The sequence below is a fragment of the Carassius carassius genome, chromosome 31 (assembly GCF_963082965.1).
Source record: "Carassius carassius chromosome 31, fCarCar2.1, whole genome shotgun sequence".
NCBI classification, from domain to species: Eukaryota; Metazoa; Chordata; class Actinopteri; order Cypriniformes; family Cyprinidae; genus Carassius; species Carassius carassius.
In genome coordinates this window covers 20,755,179-20,774,738 of record NC_081785.1, presented here as the reverse complement: position 1 = coordinate 20,774,738, position 19,560 = coordinate 20,755,179, and the positions used below count along the sequence as shown (strand labels likewise).

Sequence of the window (19,560 nt, the reverse complement as noted above, 5' to 3'; positions counted from 1 at the left end):
TTTATCACAACTGTTCATCATTCTCTTCTCCTTCTTACAGTTTTTCTGAATGGGTAAAAACAAAATTATTGGAACCATAATTGTCTTAAAACCTTAAACACAAATCCAAATACTCAAACTAAATTCAAGAAACTTCAGACTCTTCCATTAAAATAAAAATAAAATTCACTGTAAAACCATTTCAATTTCACCAAAAAATCAAACGTTGCTCTCAGATCACACACATGAGTCAATATAATTTGAAACAGAGCATCCAGAACATTACAGAAAAAACGTTTAATGTACTGAGTAAACAATTTTGCAATGCTGTAAAAAAGTATAGTATTTTGCAGCTGAGCAAGGTGAATATATGGTATAGAAATACTGTATGTACTACAAGAATAGCATTGTAATGAATATCGAATAGTACTGAATGTTTGTATAGATTCAGCACTTGGATACTGCAAAAATACTGCAGTCCAACTTGAGTACACTTAAATACTGTAAGTTGTGCAATTGTAAAATCAGAGTCAATAAAAGAGATTAATTCTGTCCTACTGTATGCCTTTATCAAGTCTAACCTGAGGACTTCACAAGTAATGTTGTCTTTTTTGCTATACAAAGAGAAAAAAAAACCTCTGGTCTGACAGATCGCGCGATAACGTGCGTCATCACTATGACATTGCATTAGTTCTGGCTTTTGTTCACACATCGCTCATTCTGGGACTGAACCCGGCAATGTTACTAGGTCCCTGACCCGGGATCAGTCCCGGAATCAATCCCTGGACGTGTTTGCTTTCACACAGAAGGCGACCCGGCAATGTTCCGGGCTTTGGTAAATTCTATCCCCAAGGTGACATAATGCAATGCATTGTGGGGGAAAGGAGCATCGTTTCAAACCGCTGTAAGATAGTACCTACTTTTTCATATTATATTCTGTTTTGTGACACCCAACAACATAAAATACAATGGATAACAGTTTAAATGTTTATAACCAACAAGCAAATTGCACAAATTCGTTGAAAAATTAACCCTGCAACACGGCCTTTAAGTCTGTGTGCATTGCATTTATTCAATACATGAGTTTCACAATTTTTGTTGAATTACTGAAATAAATGAATAAACTATTAATTAATAAACAACTGAATAAACTATTCCACGACATTCTAATTTATTGAAATGTATCTTTATGTTGTAGGTTGTGTGTTTCTGAGGGCTTGGTGTGTCATGTCTGAGGGCAAAGGTTTTTTTTTTTCTCAACAAGATTGAATAGCTTTGAGTGGAGAGCTTCATTTTGACCTGAAAACAGAAAGTATGGACAATTGGGTGAGAAGTTGTGGATTTGTGTTTAAGGCAAGAGAAAAGGAGTCACAATTTCAAGAAATGTGTTTAAGTAATGAGAAAAACTGTAAAAACTTGAACAGTTGGACCACTTGTTATAATGACATTAGACTTCTGAAAGTAATGTTATTTTTAAAAGTTGTAATGTTTTTGTCCCCTTTCCTTTCCTTTCCTTTGCTTTGCTTTGCTTTGCTTTGCTTTCCTTAAATAAAAAATTCTATCTTTTTGTCATTGATTGTGTTATAATAAACTGTAAAATAAATGGACTCATCTACTGGAAAGGTTTATGTCTCTAAAGGTTTTCACCAAACTTTTAAATGGCCGGAAATATTAATGTTGTTTCAACATTAACTTGGAACATCAGATGGCAACATTATTTTATGTCAGTCATAGTGTAACATTGATTCAACGATATTACCACTGATTATTTTTGTTAACTTCAATGTTAATTCAACAGCAGTGATGTAGATTCAGTCATGCTGATTAAATGATATTCCCACTGATAATTTTTTGATAATTTCAGTGTTGATTCAACAGCAGTGATGTATAATCATTCATTGTGTAATGCTGATTCAATTGATTTTTTTTAATCTCACCATTGTCAACATCAATTATGGGTGCAAAAGTGATATTGAACCAGTACCACTTCATAATGTTGATTTAGTTACCTTTTAATTGATTTTCTGTTGAAATCTCAATCTTGGTTCTACATTAATTGCAGGTGCAAAAGTGATATTGAACCAACACCACTCTGAAACATTAATCCAATGCAATTATCATTGACACATCAACATTGAGTTTTTTTTCCAATTGCTAAAAAGCATTTAACAATACTTTTTCTAAACTCTTTAACACAACAACACACCTACATCAAACAATTTAGCCAAATAGTAAATTCTTTGGCCAAAACCACTTTTTGTTAAATAAATACAAACTCTACATTTCAAAAAGCTGAATACCTTTTTCTACATATACTCTCTATCAAAACACAGAAAACCTGATTCAAAATTAAGTCATTCAGTGAAAGCATTAGCGCTAGTTTCTATCCAAAATAAACAAATAGTAAATCATGGAACAGTGACTGTCAAAATACTAAAAGTTGATGGGTTTATTGGGGTTGCCCTAATCATTAGTCGACCAGAAGAGGCATAAAAAAATAACCATTAAATGCTAGTCTATGGTAATACAGTAGATCGTCAGGACATCCAAACACTTAACATGGATGCTCAATCTAATGTTAACCAAGTTACACATCTTTCAAATCTGTGAAGGCTCTATGTTTATAAGTGTGCACTCACAATAACAACAAAATGTACTTTTGTAAAATAATGAAGGCAAACAGGATGCGCTTTCTACCATCTCTGTCTGTGAACTTGAGCGTGAATACCTTTGTATACCTTTGCCTTACAGAAATTAAAACATATCTATAGAGAGTGAAATGTCTACTTTCAAATGAATCAATTTAAATGGAAAAAAAGTGTCCCCTAGGCAGAAATTAAATTGGATTTTTGATTGCTTTCCAGTGGGTGAGGGTTGGATGTGGATGGTGCCAGTGATTCAGTGAAATTTTCCAACATTTGTAATTTGTAATAAACATTTGTAAATAGGACTAAACAGATCCAGGAATTTGGTTTTGGGTAAGCTTGTGTGAAAAGAAAATGAAAGCATTTTAAAAACTGGACTGCATATTATGTGAAAAGAAGACACATTGTATGATTACAAAAGACAAATGTTGTGTCAAATCGGACATGAGCATTGTTGCATCGCCAATCCTTTTCTTTATCATGTCAGAAGCAGTGAAAGCACTTGGAGTATGCCAGAAATAGAACAGAACATCAGTTTACTGTTGGGGATTTGTTGTGTTGAAACACATTGCACCACTGTAGACAGAATCACAGATTAAAATGGGTTCTGCTGTCTTCAGTTGCAATGTGCCGCTCACATCCGGTGTAAACACAGTGTAATATGAGTTTTAGTGAAACACTGTTTGTTTGTTTGGTTTATTTTACTTTAGATTTCTGTTTAAACAAGAAAGTTCGACACCGGCTTTTCAGAGAGGTTGAAAGTAAATTATGCAGTGCTGAGTATGACTATATTGGATCCAACAGTAAGAAATCAGGAACAAATTCCAGGAAACTGGATCCTGTTTTACTCCCAATTTCAGAGTTTCTTCTACTAAAGCCAGTCATGTTGCAGGGTGTTTTGCCACTCAGTCCGGCTGAGGGGGCGTGTCCCAGCGGGCAAGTGACATCAGGGCATACTCTCTATATCGCACACCCCTACTCCTGAGTGTTTGAAGTGCAAAACAATGTTAGAAACAGACACACTGCAGATTACATTACCTTTTTAAAGCAAATGTTGAAGGGCTTGGCTATGGTCTGAATAAAGTGACTGTCGCTGAGAGACAGCTTTGCTTCTTCTGGTTTTACCATTATTTCACCACGCAGATTGCGACTCAGCATCTTATGAACAAAGAATAGCTTTAATTCATAATTCATTTAAAACATTTGTCTTTCAGTTTGTCAACTGGAAAGTTAGTTCAGGTTGTAAACTAAACAGTTAATATACATATATATATAAAAAAAATTGTATACCTTTATCTTCTCTTCTGTACTAAGGTCTTGTTTTGCCAGCACATAGGAGAGTTTTGAAAGAGCAGCTTCCGGGGTCATATCAAATCCTGCAACCACTCCAGCCTTACTCAGAGCCTGAGAGGGAGCAGTAGAAGCTTGCACACAACTGTAAACTCTCACATGAGGCCTTTCACAAACAAAAACACATACCTGGCCAGTCGCATATGAGGTTGTGACAGAGCCCCTGAGGCACTGAGTGCAGTTGATTATGATGAGTCCTCTCTCAGTCGCTTTATGGATCTCTTCCAGCAGGTCAGCGCGGTTGTCAGGGGCATTACCACTGCCGTATGTCTCCAATACAATCCCGTCCATAGGAGGCTGCAAGAAGGCCCTAACCTGATGAGAGGATAGATAGTGTGAAGTTGTTTGCTTAATATTCATTGTCTTCTGTTTCTGCATGTTTTTGACAAGAACTTTTATTTTGGTCTTACGTCCTCCAAGAAGGAGGATCTTTAATTTGTGAAAGGGAGTGCGAAAAAAATTGGAGAGTAGAGTGTGGCGGGCACGGAGACGAGTGTTGCTCTCCTCCAGTTCAAGGACTTTGCTCAATAAAAAGTTACTAGCTGTCGATATTTTCAAGTCCATCGTCTTTATTCATATCAACCCACGGTGTTAAGTAGGTGAGTGAGGACCCAAATGCGGTTCAACAGAAAATAGAGACTTTAATGAAAACTCAAAAAAATCTTCTGGGACAAAAGGCAAATGAACAACTCGCTGAGCGGGCGATAAAAAACAAAAACAAAAAACAGCCGGACTTGAAAAAGGTCTCTTTGGCAGCAGTCTGGGGCTGCGGATAAAGCGGCCACTGGCCGCGGGTCTCTCAGAGGGGACGCGGAGTATGGGCTGACCGTGAGGGATGGAACTCTCTCTGCATCAGGCAACTGGACAGATATAATTGAGAAAGTGATAAACAGAGCAGGATGGGTTAACAGGCAGGTCACAACCAAGACAGGACTGGACAGGACTGGACAGTACTGGACTCGCACTGACAGGGTGGTAGTATGCTTCCTACAAAAAAGCTTATAAAGAATCTGACAAGGAGGCAAACAAAAGCAGAGGAAGAAATAGAGGAATAATCAGAGGGAAAGAGGGAACAGGTGGGCAGAGTGCAAACGAGGTAGTCAGAGAAGATGATTAACAGCTGGGAAACGAGAAAGGGAAAGTGAAAGTAACCCAAAAGAGGGAGACAGAGTAAAGAAAACAGGAACCTGACAAGACAAGACATAACACACGGACAGCTAAACCCCACGCCTTACATTTTGGTGGCAGCGGTGGTTGTCTCTCTTGCTGTTGGACTGGTACAGTGACAAAGACTAAAATATATGTTAATCACTGCCCTTTCATCATATATGCTACATCATTTGTACTAGTGGATCCATTTTAGACTGAAACGCGTTTTGCTTTAAGTAACATTTCAATTACCTGGACTGTATTCTGACTGTCTATTTTGAACTTTTGAGCAGTTTTGTTGTTTTCACCGTCGTGTGAGTTTTCAATTCATGTTCAGTTATTGTCACGGTTCATGAATGCACCGTCTCCAGCTGTATTCATGTTACGTCATGTTGATTGTTTCATGTGGGTGTCGCCGCTGATCAGGTGCATCTCATTCCAACTGCCTATTTAACACCCTGTCTTTCGTCTCTTGTTTGTCAGATCGTTGTTTGAGGTCCTCCGTGTTAGATGTCTGTCCTGATTCTCATGTTCCTGCTCTTGCTTGTCTCTTGTTCGGTCGTCGAGAATTCTGTAGACTACCGGGAGCGACTGTAAGTCTGTCCTCAGGGTTTCACCCCCAGAGCAATGGTCAAACCGAGAGAGCCAACCAAGATTTGGAAAGGGTGTTGCGATGTTTGGTCTCCAAGAATCCTTCCTCCTGGAGCCAACAATTGTCTATGGTGGAGTACGCCCACAATACCTTACCAGTATCAGCTACGGGCCTATCTCCTTTTGAGTGTAGTGTAGGTTACCAGCCACCTATTTTTCCCAGTATGGAATCCGAGGTTGCGGTCCCCTCCGTCCTCGCCTTCGTCCAGAGGTGTCACTGTACTTGGACTAGAGCCTGCGAGACTCTACTCCAAGTGGGGGCGCGCACCAAGGCCAAAGCCGATCGCCACCGGTCAAGGCCTCCCGTATACGTCGTGGGTCAAAAAGTGTGGCTTTTTACCAAAAATATTCCTCTCCGTTCCGTATCTAATAAGTTGGCTCCCAAATTTATTGGCCCATTTACTGTCACCAAGATCATTAGTCCGGTGGCAGTCCGCCTTAAACTGTCTGAAGCCCTTATACCATCTCGCCAATTTATTGGCCGAATGGCACTTAGCACCGCCCCCACGCGCACTTGAGTGAGCTAAATCAGAGTGCTGCATGCTATTTCATCAGATTTACTTATTACGAAGGAAGCACTATCAAGGTACAGAACGGCCCACATTGCAGAATCTCGTTCCCTACTCAGGGAACCAAGGTTACCTACGTAACCGAGATGTTTCCTTTCATAGGTCACTTCGATGCTGCAATGATGTCATCGCCTTGGGAACGCTATACCATAACGCCTGACGTACCTTAGATAGCTGGAGACCAAGGAAAGCGTCTGCTCAAGCGGATAAGACCCGGGAGCCAGGAGCTGACCTCACGTCCAAACTGTAGAAGTTGATGAAGGTGCTAGGAGAGGACCAACCCGCCGCAGCACAAACATCTTCCAACGACGACCCTTTGAAGAAGGCCTGAGAAGAAGCCACTGCCCTAGTAGAATGAGCACGCACCCCTAGAGGCGAAGCCAGACCACGCGCCTCATAGGCCAAAGATATAGCCTCTAATATCCAGTGTGACAAACGTTGTTTGGTGACTGCAGAACCTCTGCTTTTACCACCAAAAATAAACAAATAACTGATCGGACCTACGCCACTGAGCTGTGCGGTCGACATAGAGCCCTTACAGGGCAGAGATACAGGCTACTCGAACCTGCATTAGCAGGGGAGAAGGCCTCTAACACCACCTGCTGGAAACGAAATGGGTTCGAAGCCACTTTCAGAACGTAATCAGGCCTAGGTCGCAAAAAGACTTTAACCAATCCTGGAGCAAAGTCCATACATTAAGGACTGACCGATAGAGCCTGCATATCCCCCACTCTCTTAAGAGAGGATAAAGCCACTAAAAGAACAGTCTTGAGAGTCAAAATTTTCTCTGAAACAGACTCCAAAGATTCAAAGGGATGGGCCGCCAAGCCCTCCAAAACAATCGACAAGTCCCAAGAAGGAACACACGCTGGGCGGAAAGGTCTAAGCCGTCTCGAACCCTGCATAAAACGGGAGACTAAGGGGTGGCGGACGACCGAAACATCTCCCACGAGAGCATGTTCTGCTGATATAGCCGCAACATATACCGGCAGTATATGTGGCAGGGGTAACTCCCTCAGAAAGAGGGAGTTGTGGGTGTGGCTCAGGGGCCACACCCACAACCTTCATTAGTCCGGTCGAGGATGCCAAATCACACCCCGAGCTTGTGTCAACAGATCGTGCCTGAGGGGAACCTCCCATGGAGGGCCGGCCAGCAGACTGATCAGGTCCGAAAACTACAACTGAGTGGGCCACCACGGGGCTACCAGCAGTAAGCATAAAGATTGGCCTTGGGCCATTCGTGGGCCAGAGCATCTATACCCAGGGGCGACGGGGGAGACAGGGAAATCCAGAGCGGGCAGCACGTAGTTATGCTCGAAGCAAACAAATCCACTTCCGCTCAGCCGAACTTCTGCCAAATAAGATCCACTACCTGAGGGTGCAATCTCCATTCTCCCTCCTCCAGACTCTGGCTCGATAGCAAGTCTGCTACTGAGTTCAGGTGACCTGGGACATAGACTGCTCTGATCGACAGAAATTTTGTCTGAGCCCAAAGGAGAAATAGCCTCGCCAGCCTGCACAGGGGGCGGGAACGTAATCCTCTTTGGCGATTGAGATACGAAACAACTGTCATGTTGTCCGTCCTGACCAAAACGTGACAACCCCTCAGCTGAGGTAAAAACCGTTTGAGAGCCAGAAAGACTGCTAGCATCTCCAAACGATTTATGTGCCAGCCGCGGTGCACTTCCGTCCAGAGGCCACTGACTGGACGACCTTGATGCACTGCCCCCCAACCCGTGAGGGACGCATCTGTAGTGATCGTCTTGCGACGACTCGATGTCCCCAGCTGTTCTCCTTTTTGAAGGAACTGGGGTCTCATCCACTGGCTTAGAGCACGAAAGGCCTTGTGTGTCACCGTAATTCTGCGAAGCGGATGACAATGAGGCGATATGTTCTGATTCCTTGCCCACCACTGAAATGGATGCATATGTAGCAGGCCCAACTGAACCACAGGGGACGCTGCCGCCATCAGACCCAACAGTCTGAGACATAAGCTGACATGCACTGGGTGCCCTGTCTTGAACTGACTGAGACAAGCCTGTATTGACTTCACACGTGCGGGAGACAGACGTGCCCGCCTCGTGCACAAATTCAAGTTCACCCCCAAAAAGGTTGTTTGCTGACACGGCACCAGGACACTCTTTTGGAGGTTCGTTCGCAACCCAAGGCTCTTCAGATGATCGAGCACTAAATCCCGATGTGACAGTGCCTGATCCTGAGATTAAGCTAATATTAGCCAATCGTCCAGGTAATTCAAAATTCTGACGCCTTGGAGCCGCAGCGGGGCCAAGGCTGCGTCCATACACTTTGTGAACGTTCGAGGAGCCAGGGCTAGACCGAACGGAAGAACACAAAATTGGTATGCTTTGCCCTCGAAAGCAAACCTGAGGAACTTCCTGTGTCTCTTGACGATCCGGATGTGAAAGTACGCATCCTTTAGATCGACAGTTACGAACCAATCCTCGGATTGGATCTGAGACAGAATGGACTTCATCGTTAGCATCTTGAACTTGCTCACTCTGAGAGCAAGATTTAAACGACTCAGGTCCAAGATCGGACGTAAGCCACCATCTTTTTGGGCACATCAAAGTATCAGCTGTAAAAGCCTGACTCCATCTGAGTGGGGGGTGCCTCTTCTATAGCCCCTTTCTCTAGGAGTAACACAATCTCTTGAATTAAAATCGAGGCCTCCCCAGGGCGTACCATCGTAGGAAGAACCTCTGTCAAAGGAGGTGGTCCTTTCCAAAATTGGATAGTGTAACCATGTCGAACGGTTCGTAACACCCACAGTGAGATGTTGGGCAAGCGTCTCCACGCGGCCCAAAAATCTACAAGGGTCATCAGTTGCTCCACTTGTGACATATTCGTTTGATTTTCCTGTGTAGGGCCCGGAGACACCTGAGTGACGGGGAGATCCATCACAGGAAGACGTCCAGATGTCCTGTCGGGCGGGCCCACCACCCCAAGAGTGGGGGCCATGAAGGCCGTCATAAACGGGCCATGCTCGCATGACCCTTGGACATTTCCCAGAACTCTGAAGGCTGGAATGTGCAGAGTATCTGAGGTTGTGCTCGTCATAAGGACTCGACCTAAATCTGCCCGAAGCGCAGAATGCGGCGGGACTGCGAAGATCGGAGTCGGGAGGCCACAATGAGAGAGGCGAATATGCTTGTGCGGTTCGTCCCCACTCTCCAGAGAAGGGGCTGGCCTCCGAAGACGAGCGAATGAATCAGGAGCTGCTATTGGGAGCCTGAGAACGAGAGGCCCTGGATGTCGAACTCAGGTCTAAACGTTTGCGTTGTTGTTGGCGAACAGGTGGGCAAGACCTAGGACCCCAGTCTTTGCGAGGGGGCAATCTAGGTGAAGGCTCATGCTGTTGAACCTCTTGAGGGCGCTGCAGAGAAGACGAGCGTGAGCGAACCGCAGGTGGCTGATGCTCTACTTCTTTAGTTCTGCGTGGAATAAGCTGGCGAAACACTGTTGTTTAGCAGCTCTAAACTTCTCCACAACAGTATTAACCCCTTTACGTGCAAACATCGCCGACGGCCCCAGTTTATTATTGTTTCACTTTCACAGCACGTTAAACATCACTCTCTTACTTGATCTGGACAAACTGTGCATCAATGGAAAGTTTAAAGACTCTAGCTTCGATATTTGACCAATATTTTGATAAAACATTGTTGCAGTGACAGTTATTTAGTAATTTATGTCAGGAGTGCAAAATAATAAATCCTTATTATGCCACATTTTGAATAGAAATTCACCACTCATTCATATTCAATCACGTCTGCAGCGGTTTATTTGTGTTCACATAGACTCACTGAACAGCGTCAATAAGAATTTATAGACCAAAGATGTATATCAGCGGAGATATATGGATATATTTACTTATGTTTACTTAATATTTCTTCAGACAGAATCGTCATTTCTATTTATTTTCCACTGATTTACGCGATCTGACGATAAACAGCCTCTCCCAGCGATCTCTGTGTGTGTGTGTGTGCAGAGCTGGGAGCTCGTGTGTGTGTCAGTAAGATTCCGATTGGTCCTTCTCCTTGTCAATCTTAGAGTGTCATAACCAGACACCGCCACATCGTGTCACATGCTTCCTGTACACTTCCTGGTAGTTATCTGGCCAAAACAACACTGAAACACCTCTGTACACACGAAATATCCGAATAATAAACCCGCGATTACGATAGTAAAGCTTGGTATGAGATTTTCTTGAGATCTGGGGCGTTTTTATAAAAAAAATTGAAAATGTACATCTGAAATGCTAACTTGTGCAGCGATGTAAAAGGCTATAAATAGCATATTTTTACAACAGTAAACGACCAAATTCCACCCACTTAATAAAGGAAGTTATTATAAACACTCGATCGGGGTTTAAAGTGAGTTTTGAGTAAAAGTGTACTAATAATTTAATAAATTGTCTGATGTAGCTTGATGCTAACGTTAGCTAATGCTACTAATAGCAGGTGCATTTCTTCATAATGCATTTTTGTCACAATAATTCACGTAAGGTCGTAAGAAAATGTTTTGTTGTATTTTTATAGTAAGACTTTTGATAAATAAGGGCTAAATGCAAACAGAGACAGAAGTGAGATCGCTGCTTTGTGTCTTTGTAAAGCCTGAAAACCCACAACAAAGGCTGATAAAGGTGGAATAAAAACAATAGAACAGGGATAGCCAACTCCGGTCCTGGAGGGCCACTATCCTGCAGAGTTTAGCTTCAGCCCTCATAAAAACTCACCTGCCTGTATCTATCTAGTAATCCCGAAAACGCTGATTGCCTTGTTTAGGTGTGTTTAATTAGGGTTGGAGCTAAACTCTGCAGGGCAGTGGCCCTCCAGGACTGGAGTTGCCTATCCCTGCAATAGAATAATGATAAAAGAATAATGCGGATAATGTGTCATACCTGGCGGAGGTGTGAAAGACTTGTTTGGTGAGAACAATAGAAACATGAAAACGAGGAGTTTTCAAAGCCAACATGCATACAGAGAACACAGGAGAGTTTACATGCGAGATCTTACAGAGATGACAAGTGCCATAAATCAATCTGATTAGCCTTCTCTAAAAACACACATGACATGGCCTTAGAAAATATTTCATAAAATTCACAGTTTTACAGATTCGATTATGAATTTTTTTATGAAGTTCTGGAAGACTTGTGGCTTTAGCTACACTGTGTTTACAAACTCATATCCTACACCAACAATTTTTTAAATACATTTAAAAAATATGTTTTTAATATTTTTATTATAGTTTTTATGTTTGAGCTTATATATCTCTATTATCGTAACAGTCTGAGTGATTCTGATTACTGAACAGTAAACTTTGAAGTGTCAGCTTTGTGAACAAATGTTGATTATGTATCTAGTCAGAAAGAATCATGAGCAGAAACCTTTTTATTTTGGGTATGTCATTTCTGTCTCCATGCCAAAAAAGGGGGGTGCCTAATAAGGGGTTAACTGAATCTCTAAACAAACCACTGTGTGAAATTGGGGCATCCAACAGAAATGTTTTGTACTTTTCTTTAATGTCAGTGAGTGTAAGCCATAGGTGGCACTCAACTGACACTAAACCTGCCATGGATCTGCCTATTGCCCGAGCAGTGTGCTTGGTGGCCCTTAGCGCCAAGTCAGTAGCTCGTCTAAGCTCTTTAACAGCTTCTGGAGTCAGGCCTTCTCCTTCATCCAACTCCTTCAGTACATCCGCTTGATAAGCCTGAAGCACACCCATAGAATGGAGCGCAGCCGCGGCTTGCCCAGCGGCCATATAAGATTTCCCAACCAAAGCAGATGTAAATCTGCATGGTTTGGACGGCAATTGGGGGCGTGACTTCCAAGATGGAGCCGAGTTAGTCGCGAGATGTGCCGCGAGAGTCTCTTCAATGGCCAGCATTGCCGCATATCCATGATCCGGCATTTTGGAAACCGTGGCGAAATCAGGCGGGATTGGTAATTTGTGCCGAAAAAGGCTGTTTCCTAGACCTCGAAACCTTGTGGTGGAGGTCTTGGAAAAAAGGAAGAGGCCTACGAGGTTGAGATGGAGTGCGGCTAGACAAAAATAGATCGTCCAGTTTCGACTGGGCCTGATTTTTCGTCGGCTCGCTATCCCACTCTAACCCCAATTTATCTGTGGCATGTGTCACAACGTCTAAAAGCTCACTGTAAGATGGGGAAGTGCGTTTCTCCTGTCCGCTCGGAGAGAGAGAACTGCACTCTTCACCCAAAAAACCCTCTGAATCGGAGGCTGCTGTAGAGAGCACGTCTTCATCACATGGCGTACAACCGAAAGACATCGCATCGCGAGCTTCCAGGGTAGGCCTAATATCAATATTACAGTCTGAGTAATTCTGATTCCTGAACAGTAAACTTTGAAGTGTCAGCTTTGTGAACAAATGTTGATAGTGTATCTAGTCAAAAAGAATCTTTTGTTTTTTTTTGGTTTTGGTTACGTCATTTCTGTCTCCATGCCAAAAATGTGGGGTGACTGGTAAGCGCTCACTTTTCTGACACGTGTGCATGTTACTCCCTCCTGTGGCGCCCTTTGGTCACTGCACAAAGCATCAGAACCAAAGCAGACAGTATTGCAAATAAGAAAAAATAAAAAAAAAATTATATTTTTTTTATTTGTTTTCATCGACCTACACTACATTAAGTCTAACCTGCAAACCATCTTTATCTATAAAATACTTTTGCTGGATTGAATACAACACTGCATTGACTTCACTCTTTTCAAACATGGCAGAGGACAATGTAACAAACCTGCAAGTGCACTTCAGAGATGTTTTACCTCCAGACTTCTCTGGAGATGGCAATGAAATGTTTTCTCAATGGGCTCGTCATTTTTAAGTATGCTGTGAGACCTCAGGTATGGACAAACATCAGCTTGGCGAAGTACTTCCTTCAAGATTGGCAGGTGCCGCATTCAGTTACTGGGATAGTTTGTCTGATGATATAAAAGCTAATTACGACACCACTTGTAGCAAATTAGCTGCAGTTTTCAATCAAAAACAGCTATTAAAAACCTTTCAAACTCACTTGAATGCCAGACCGTGTCTGAGTACCGAACCATTGGAAGTCTATGCTGCAGAATTGACCCGCCTTGTTCACCAAGCTTTTCCAGACTATGGAGAATCAGCCATCAAACGTGAAATTTTGCGACGTTTTATGGCTGAACTTGAACCTGCATTGCAAACTAAGCTGTATGAGTTTGGTGTTACTACACTTGAAGATGCAGTTAAAGTAGCTGGTTGGTGTGAGAGAGAGCACGTTCTGCAGCTACTGAGTCTTTTCCTCTGCTGGGGCCTGCTGCACCTCAACCTCAATCGTCGACGATCACCCTCACTAGACAGAGCTAAAGACAATCATTATTTGTCATATTCTCGCAATCAAAATTCATTTAACATTGCTTCTGTATACCCATATGTGTATGTGTTTTATTAGAAATTCTGTGTGGTTCAGAAAGATGTCACCTGGGGGGGGGGGCATATAGTTGGGGGACAAGGCCTGAGGATGACCTGAGGGGGTCACCTACGTCCTAAATGTGTGAGAAACAAACTACAGAGAGTGTGCTTTATGTTATCCATGGAATGTTACAGCTGCTAAGACTTTGTAACCTTGAAGCAGCAAAGGGATATAAGGTGGAGGACTGCCCTCTTCCTGGGTCGGTTTCACTCTGCAGGAACCCAGTGTTACTGTATGACTGTCCACTGTCTATACCTGAGAATGAGTCTTTCTCTTATGCTGATGAGAGTTGATTTAAATTTTACCACGACAATTTGGTGTCAGAACGTGGGATTCCTTGGATGTTTCTTCTGGACCTGTGAGCAGACGGTGACTGATCATCCTGAACAGTAGAATTTCAGCCCTAACCCCGATTAGATTTGAGGGAGAAAGGGACCGACCGCCGAGGCCCGGAGGAGACACCACTGGAATCAGAAAAGAACCTGAGTGGCAACAGAACTCTCGGGTAAGAGACAGTTAATGGTATTCAATTTTTTTTTTTTTTAGAAATAACGATTGGAATTTAAATTAGAAAAGGGACGAACCAACGAACCAAGCTCGTTGAATATGATACACCGGTGTTTAGGCAAATTAAAAAAGTGTATGGCCAAAAATGCATTCAAGATATGGGGAAATTAATTAAATACCATGGATTTCCAAAAGAGGGAACGTTGAGTGTTAAGAAATTAAAAGCTGTGAAGGAATCAGTAGAAGAGGGAAGCGAGAGACAGAAAGGTTGTTGTGCGAGACATGTGTGAGAAATGTGGATGAACTGTGAATTGTTGGATAGCGGAAGCAGATAGGAGAGAAAGGAGAACGATGCAGAAAGAATTACCAAGTAGAAAGGAGGGAAAGAAAGTTAAAGAATGTGAAGAAAGTGTAAATGCCTCACATAGACCTACTAACCGCTCTGATGTTTTTGTTTCTAAACATGTACCTCCACCCTATACACACTTTCCCGTGGTCGAGCTGCAAGCCGTGAAACTGGACCCTGACCTCGACTACTCTCCGCCGAGAAGACCAACAGCACCATGGTCAGATCCAGAATGGAGACAAGAAACAGTGGAAGACCCAGAAATCATGATGAAGCAGGTAATAAATTTTCCATCGAATTAGTCACTGTGACGAGTGGGGCGGGGCCGAGGGACATGGGAGCGAGGCCTGTGGAGTGATTGGAGATGAGCTACACCTGTTCGACCCGCCGGTCTCGGGGCCCACGGAGGAGATGGAAGGATATTAAACTGGAGCGACGACAGTGAAGGACGAGAGAGGACCAGGCCTGGGCTTTTAGTTGTGTTCAGGTTTTTATTTTGCGCACACCAGTCGTCTGTGAGGGGCTGGTGCGCTGTTTTGTGTTTATTTTGCTTTATTAAAATGTTGTTTGATTGTCCGCCGGTTCCCGCCTCCTTCTTCCCGATGATTAGCAAGGTTTAATTCATTACAGTGGTGCCGAAACCCGGGAGAAGGAGGGACGTGCTGCTGAAGATCCCTCGCCGCTGTGGTGAATCCGCGGTGCCAACGAGCAGGCGAGGAGTGTGCCGCCATGGACGCTCGAGGCGGTAGGCTGGAGCGAGTTGCCGGGGACGGGCGAGCTCGCTACCGGCCGCCCACGATAGGGAGGAGCGGCTGCCGTCCGTGACGGAGCGGAGGAGTCTGTGCCGTTCGCCCGGTGGCCGGAGCCTGCTGCCATCCGCCGGAACGGGGAGGAGCAGGGAACGGGGGACTCCTGCCGGCTGCCCAAAACCGGAGGAGCCGTCACCGTCCACTGGGCGGCGGAGGAGTGTCGTGCCGTCCGTCGAGGGCCGTCCAGTGCCACCGCCAGGCACCGCGGAGGAGATCACCCAGCTGGTGGAGGGCCGAGCAGCGGTGCGTCTGGGAACCAGATTTTTTTTTTTTTTTTTCTCCTCTCTCCCCTCTCTCGTCTCTGTCGCTCCTCCTTCCATCTCCTTTTCTCTCGCCTCGCCTGTCCTACCCCCAGGTTCCCGCAGGTCCCCGTGAGCGGTCCCCCCCGGAGGGAGGGGGGGGGAGTAGAGCGCAGTCTCGGGAGTACCCCCCGGCCTGCGAGGGGCGATGGGGGTATGTGACGAGTGGGGCGGGGCCGAGGGACATGGGAGCGAGGCCGGTGGAGTGATTGGAGATGAGCTACACCTGTTCGACCCGCCGGTCTCGAGGCCCACGGAGGAGATGGAAGGATATAAAACTGGAGCGACGACAGTGAAGGACGAGAGAGGACCAGGCCTGGGCTTTTAGTTGTGTTTTGGTTTTTATTTTGCGCACACCAGTCGTCCTTGAGGGGCTGGTGCGCTGTTTTGTGTTTATTTTGCTTTATTAAAATGTTGTTTTATTGTCCGCCGGTTCCCGCCTCCTTCTTCCCGATGATTAGCAAGGTTTAATTCATTACAGTCACCTTCTGACTAATCTGCTGGGGATACCAGCAATCGAAAGGGGGAAGGTGGAAAAGAGGAGGAGGAAGATATCCGGATGAAACTGAAAGGAAATCTGAAAGATGGGGTTGTTGGATCTGCAAGACTGATGAACACACGACATTCAAGTAAACCAGATGCAGACTGTGCAAAAAGGACGGTCATTGGGCAGGGGATTGCCCGGAGAACCGGGAAAAATCAAGAAGCAGACTGAAGCGAGGGAGACGGAGAGCAGAGAGGAGGGGTCCAGGGCGAGCAACCAACGGTCACAAGTCAGGGAAGTGAAAATTTTCTAACCACAAACACACACACATACACTGATGTACTTTCTGCTCTCTGCAATGAAGAAATCATAAATTCTGATTGGGCTGGAATGATGTGTGAACTGGCTAAAAATCGAACAAAACTATTTGACAGAGAGATCATGTTGCCTGACAAATTGCATTGCACGTCACATGTTGTAGTACAATGAGATGACCAGTATGAAAAAGACTGGTTTGAGGGGGAAACAGGAGAAACTTCACATTTTGATAAAATGTTTTGGACAGAAAATGTGTGTGCAGTTTCAGTTTGTCTGACAGAAAAACAGCTTCAGTTTTACTTAATGGCAGAAGATTCTGTGCCTCGCTCTCCAAGGCAAGCAGACAGGGCCCAGATTAGAACGGTTTGTGAAAAGCTGTGTTTGTGTTACAGACAGAAGAAGATAGGGGAGGGGGTGAAACACAGTGAGAGTCTGGGAATGTTTATGTCAGAGTGCAAGCATGACATTGAAGCATAGAGAGTTGTGGTACCCATTGACAAAAGAGAAAGGGAAAATCATTGCATGACAATTATTTGTGCCTCAGATATTCATTCAGCATTAGCAGAAGTGCCATCAGAGTTATGGGCAAAACACAAAAATGATGTGGGTATAATTAAAGGATGTGAACCAGTTGTGGTCACCCCGAAATCTGATTACAGACCGTGAAAACTAGAGGCAATTCTTGGTATAAAACCAGTGTTTGAGTCACTATTAAGAGAGGGAATAATGGTGCAATGCAGTGATTCTCCAGTTTGCACTCCAATTTTTCCTGTAAAAAAAAGATAAGGGATGAGGGTCAGCCCACAGAGTGGCGATTTTTTTTACAAGATTTACAGGCTGTGAATGCTGCTGTCAGACAAAGAGCACCATCAGTGCCAAATCTATACACAATTTTGTCACAAATAACACAAGATGCAACAATCTTCTCAGAGGTAGATTTGGCAATTGCATTTTTTAGCGTGCCAGTTGATCAGGACAGCCAATTCTGGTTTCCATTTGAATTTGAGGGCAAAGGTTACACTTGCGCCCGAATGCCACAAGGGTATTGCAATGCCCCTAGCGATTACAACGACGCCCTAAGAAGGAGTTTGGAACCTTTGACCCTGACAGCAGGTACAGCTCTGTTACAGTATGTGGATGATCTTTGCTTTGTTTGCTCGTGATGAGCTTACATGTGTAACTGACACTGTGACTCTCCTTAAGCATCTGGCTCAGGTGGGCCATAAAGTCAGCCTGACAAAACTGTTGTTTGTAAAAAACAGATTACATTCCTGGTGCATGTAATAACACCGAACAGCAAATCACTGAAAAAGTCTGAAAAAGGGGTTAAAGCGACAAGAGAAGTCCCAAAACCAGTAACAAAGAAACAAATGCTTAAATTTTTGGGGATGTGTTCCTATTGTAGAACATTTATTCCAAATTTTGCAATTCTTGAGCTGCCCCTGAGAGTCCTGAGAGGGAAGGGGTTGAAGTTATGTAACAGGATTGAGTGGACAGAGAAAGCGGAAGAGGCATTTCTGAACATTAAAGTTCAGCTGTCTGCTGCGCCAACTCTGGGCTTGCAGGCCCCAAATAAACCCTTTATTCAGATGGTTGATGAGAAAAATGGATTTATGACTTCTGTTGCAACATCATGGAGACAAATTGAGACCTGTGGCATATTTTTCCAGCAAATTAGACCCAGTTGCAGCAGGGCTGCCACACTGTCTGAGGACGGTGGCAGCTGCTGAGCAGGCCGTGATGGCTTCTAGAGAATTCATAGGTTACTCTGATCTGACATTGATGGTGCCTCATGTAATATCCATGATTTTGCAGGAACAGAAAACATCACACTTATCAACAGCTCGGTGGTTAAGATATCATACTATTTTGCTTGATGTGCCTAATATCACTGTGAAGCGATGCACAACCTTGAATGCTGCTACTCTCCTTTCAACAGAAAAGGGTGGGGAAGAGCATCATTGGTGTTTAACAGCACTTGAACAAGTGTGTACGCCACGTCCAGACCTGTCTGACGTGCCACTTGAAAACTGTGAAAATGTCCTCTTTGTGGATGGCTCAGCTTTTAAAGATCCAAAAACAGGCCTGAATAAGGTTGGTTATGAGATAACAACTGAATTTGACATTATGGCCTCTGGTTCATTGCCATTATATTATTCAGCACAAGCAGCTGAGCTTGTGGCATTAACAGAAGCATGCAAACTAATGACAGACAAATGTTTAACGATTTACACAGATTCACGCTATGCATTTGGGGTTACTCATGATTTTGGTGCGCTGTGGAAACACAGAAAGTTTTTGAAGTCAGATGCGCGACCAATATTAAATGCACCCCTCGTGGCAGATTTGCTAGATGCTATTTTGCTGCCAGAAAAGATAGCTATTTGTAAATGTGCAGCGCATACTAATAACAAAGATTCTGTATCTACAGGAAACGCCAGAGCAGACGCAGCGGCGAAGGCTGCGGCATCTCAGCAGACAAAATCACCAGAGTGTACTTTGTTATCTGAAAATAACCCTGACATTTCTTCATCTTTACAGGGCATGCAGACATTTGCGACAGGGCAGGAGAGAGATAAATGGAAACAGAGTGGTTGTACGATGGTGAATGGAGTATGGATAAGTGGAGATGGCAAGCCTTGTTTACTTAAACACTTCTTTCCTCACTATGCTAAGTTCATTTACTTAATCCTACACACCAGGATGTTTAGCTGCCCAAACAGACCCATTTAGGTCAATTCTACACTGTGTGTAATGTGCCTTCTGATTTTTATAGGCCTATGGATAGTCTTTTGGCTCAGGTTAGCCTGCAGAGCCTTTCATGCCAAATACCTGATGTTCACATTGGTACTAACACTCTTACTCCAAGTGAGGTAGAAGTAGTTTACTCCCTCCTATAAGAGAACTGTGATGTCTATGCAGATCTAGGTAGAACTGATTTGATTAAGCATAGCATACAGACATCCTCTACATCCCCTGTAC

At 44.0% G+C, this 19,560-nt stretch overlaps 1 protein-coding gene across 1 annotated transcript in view; it reads right to left on the bottom strand.

Moving 5' to 3' along the window:
* Positions 1–19,560, bottom strand: part of LOC132111939 (60 kDa lysophospholipase-like) — a 54,231-nt gene that overhangs the window by 11,926 nt on the left and 22,745 nt on the right. The window contains exons 7-9 of the mRNA XM_059519547.1: positions 4,104–4,289; positions 3,915–4,028; positions 3,663–3,782 (exon numbers count right to left, since the gene is read on the bottom strand). Of these exons, the coding sequence (XP_059375530.1) occupies positions 3,663–3,782; positions 3,915–4,028; positions 4,104–4,289 (420 nt within the window). The remainder of the gene's footprint in view (positions 1–3,662; positions 3,783–3,914; positions 4,029–4,103; positions 4,290–19,560) is intronic.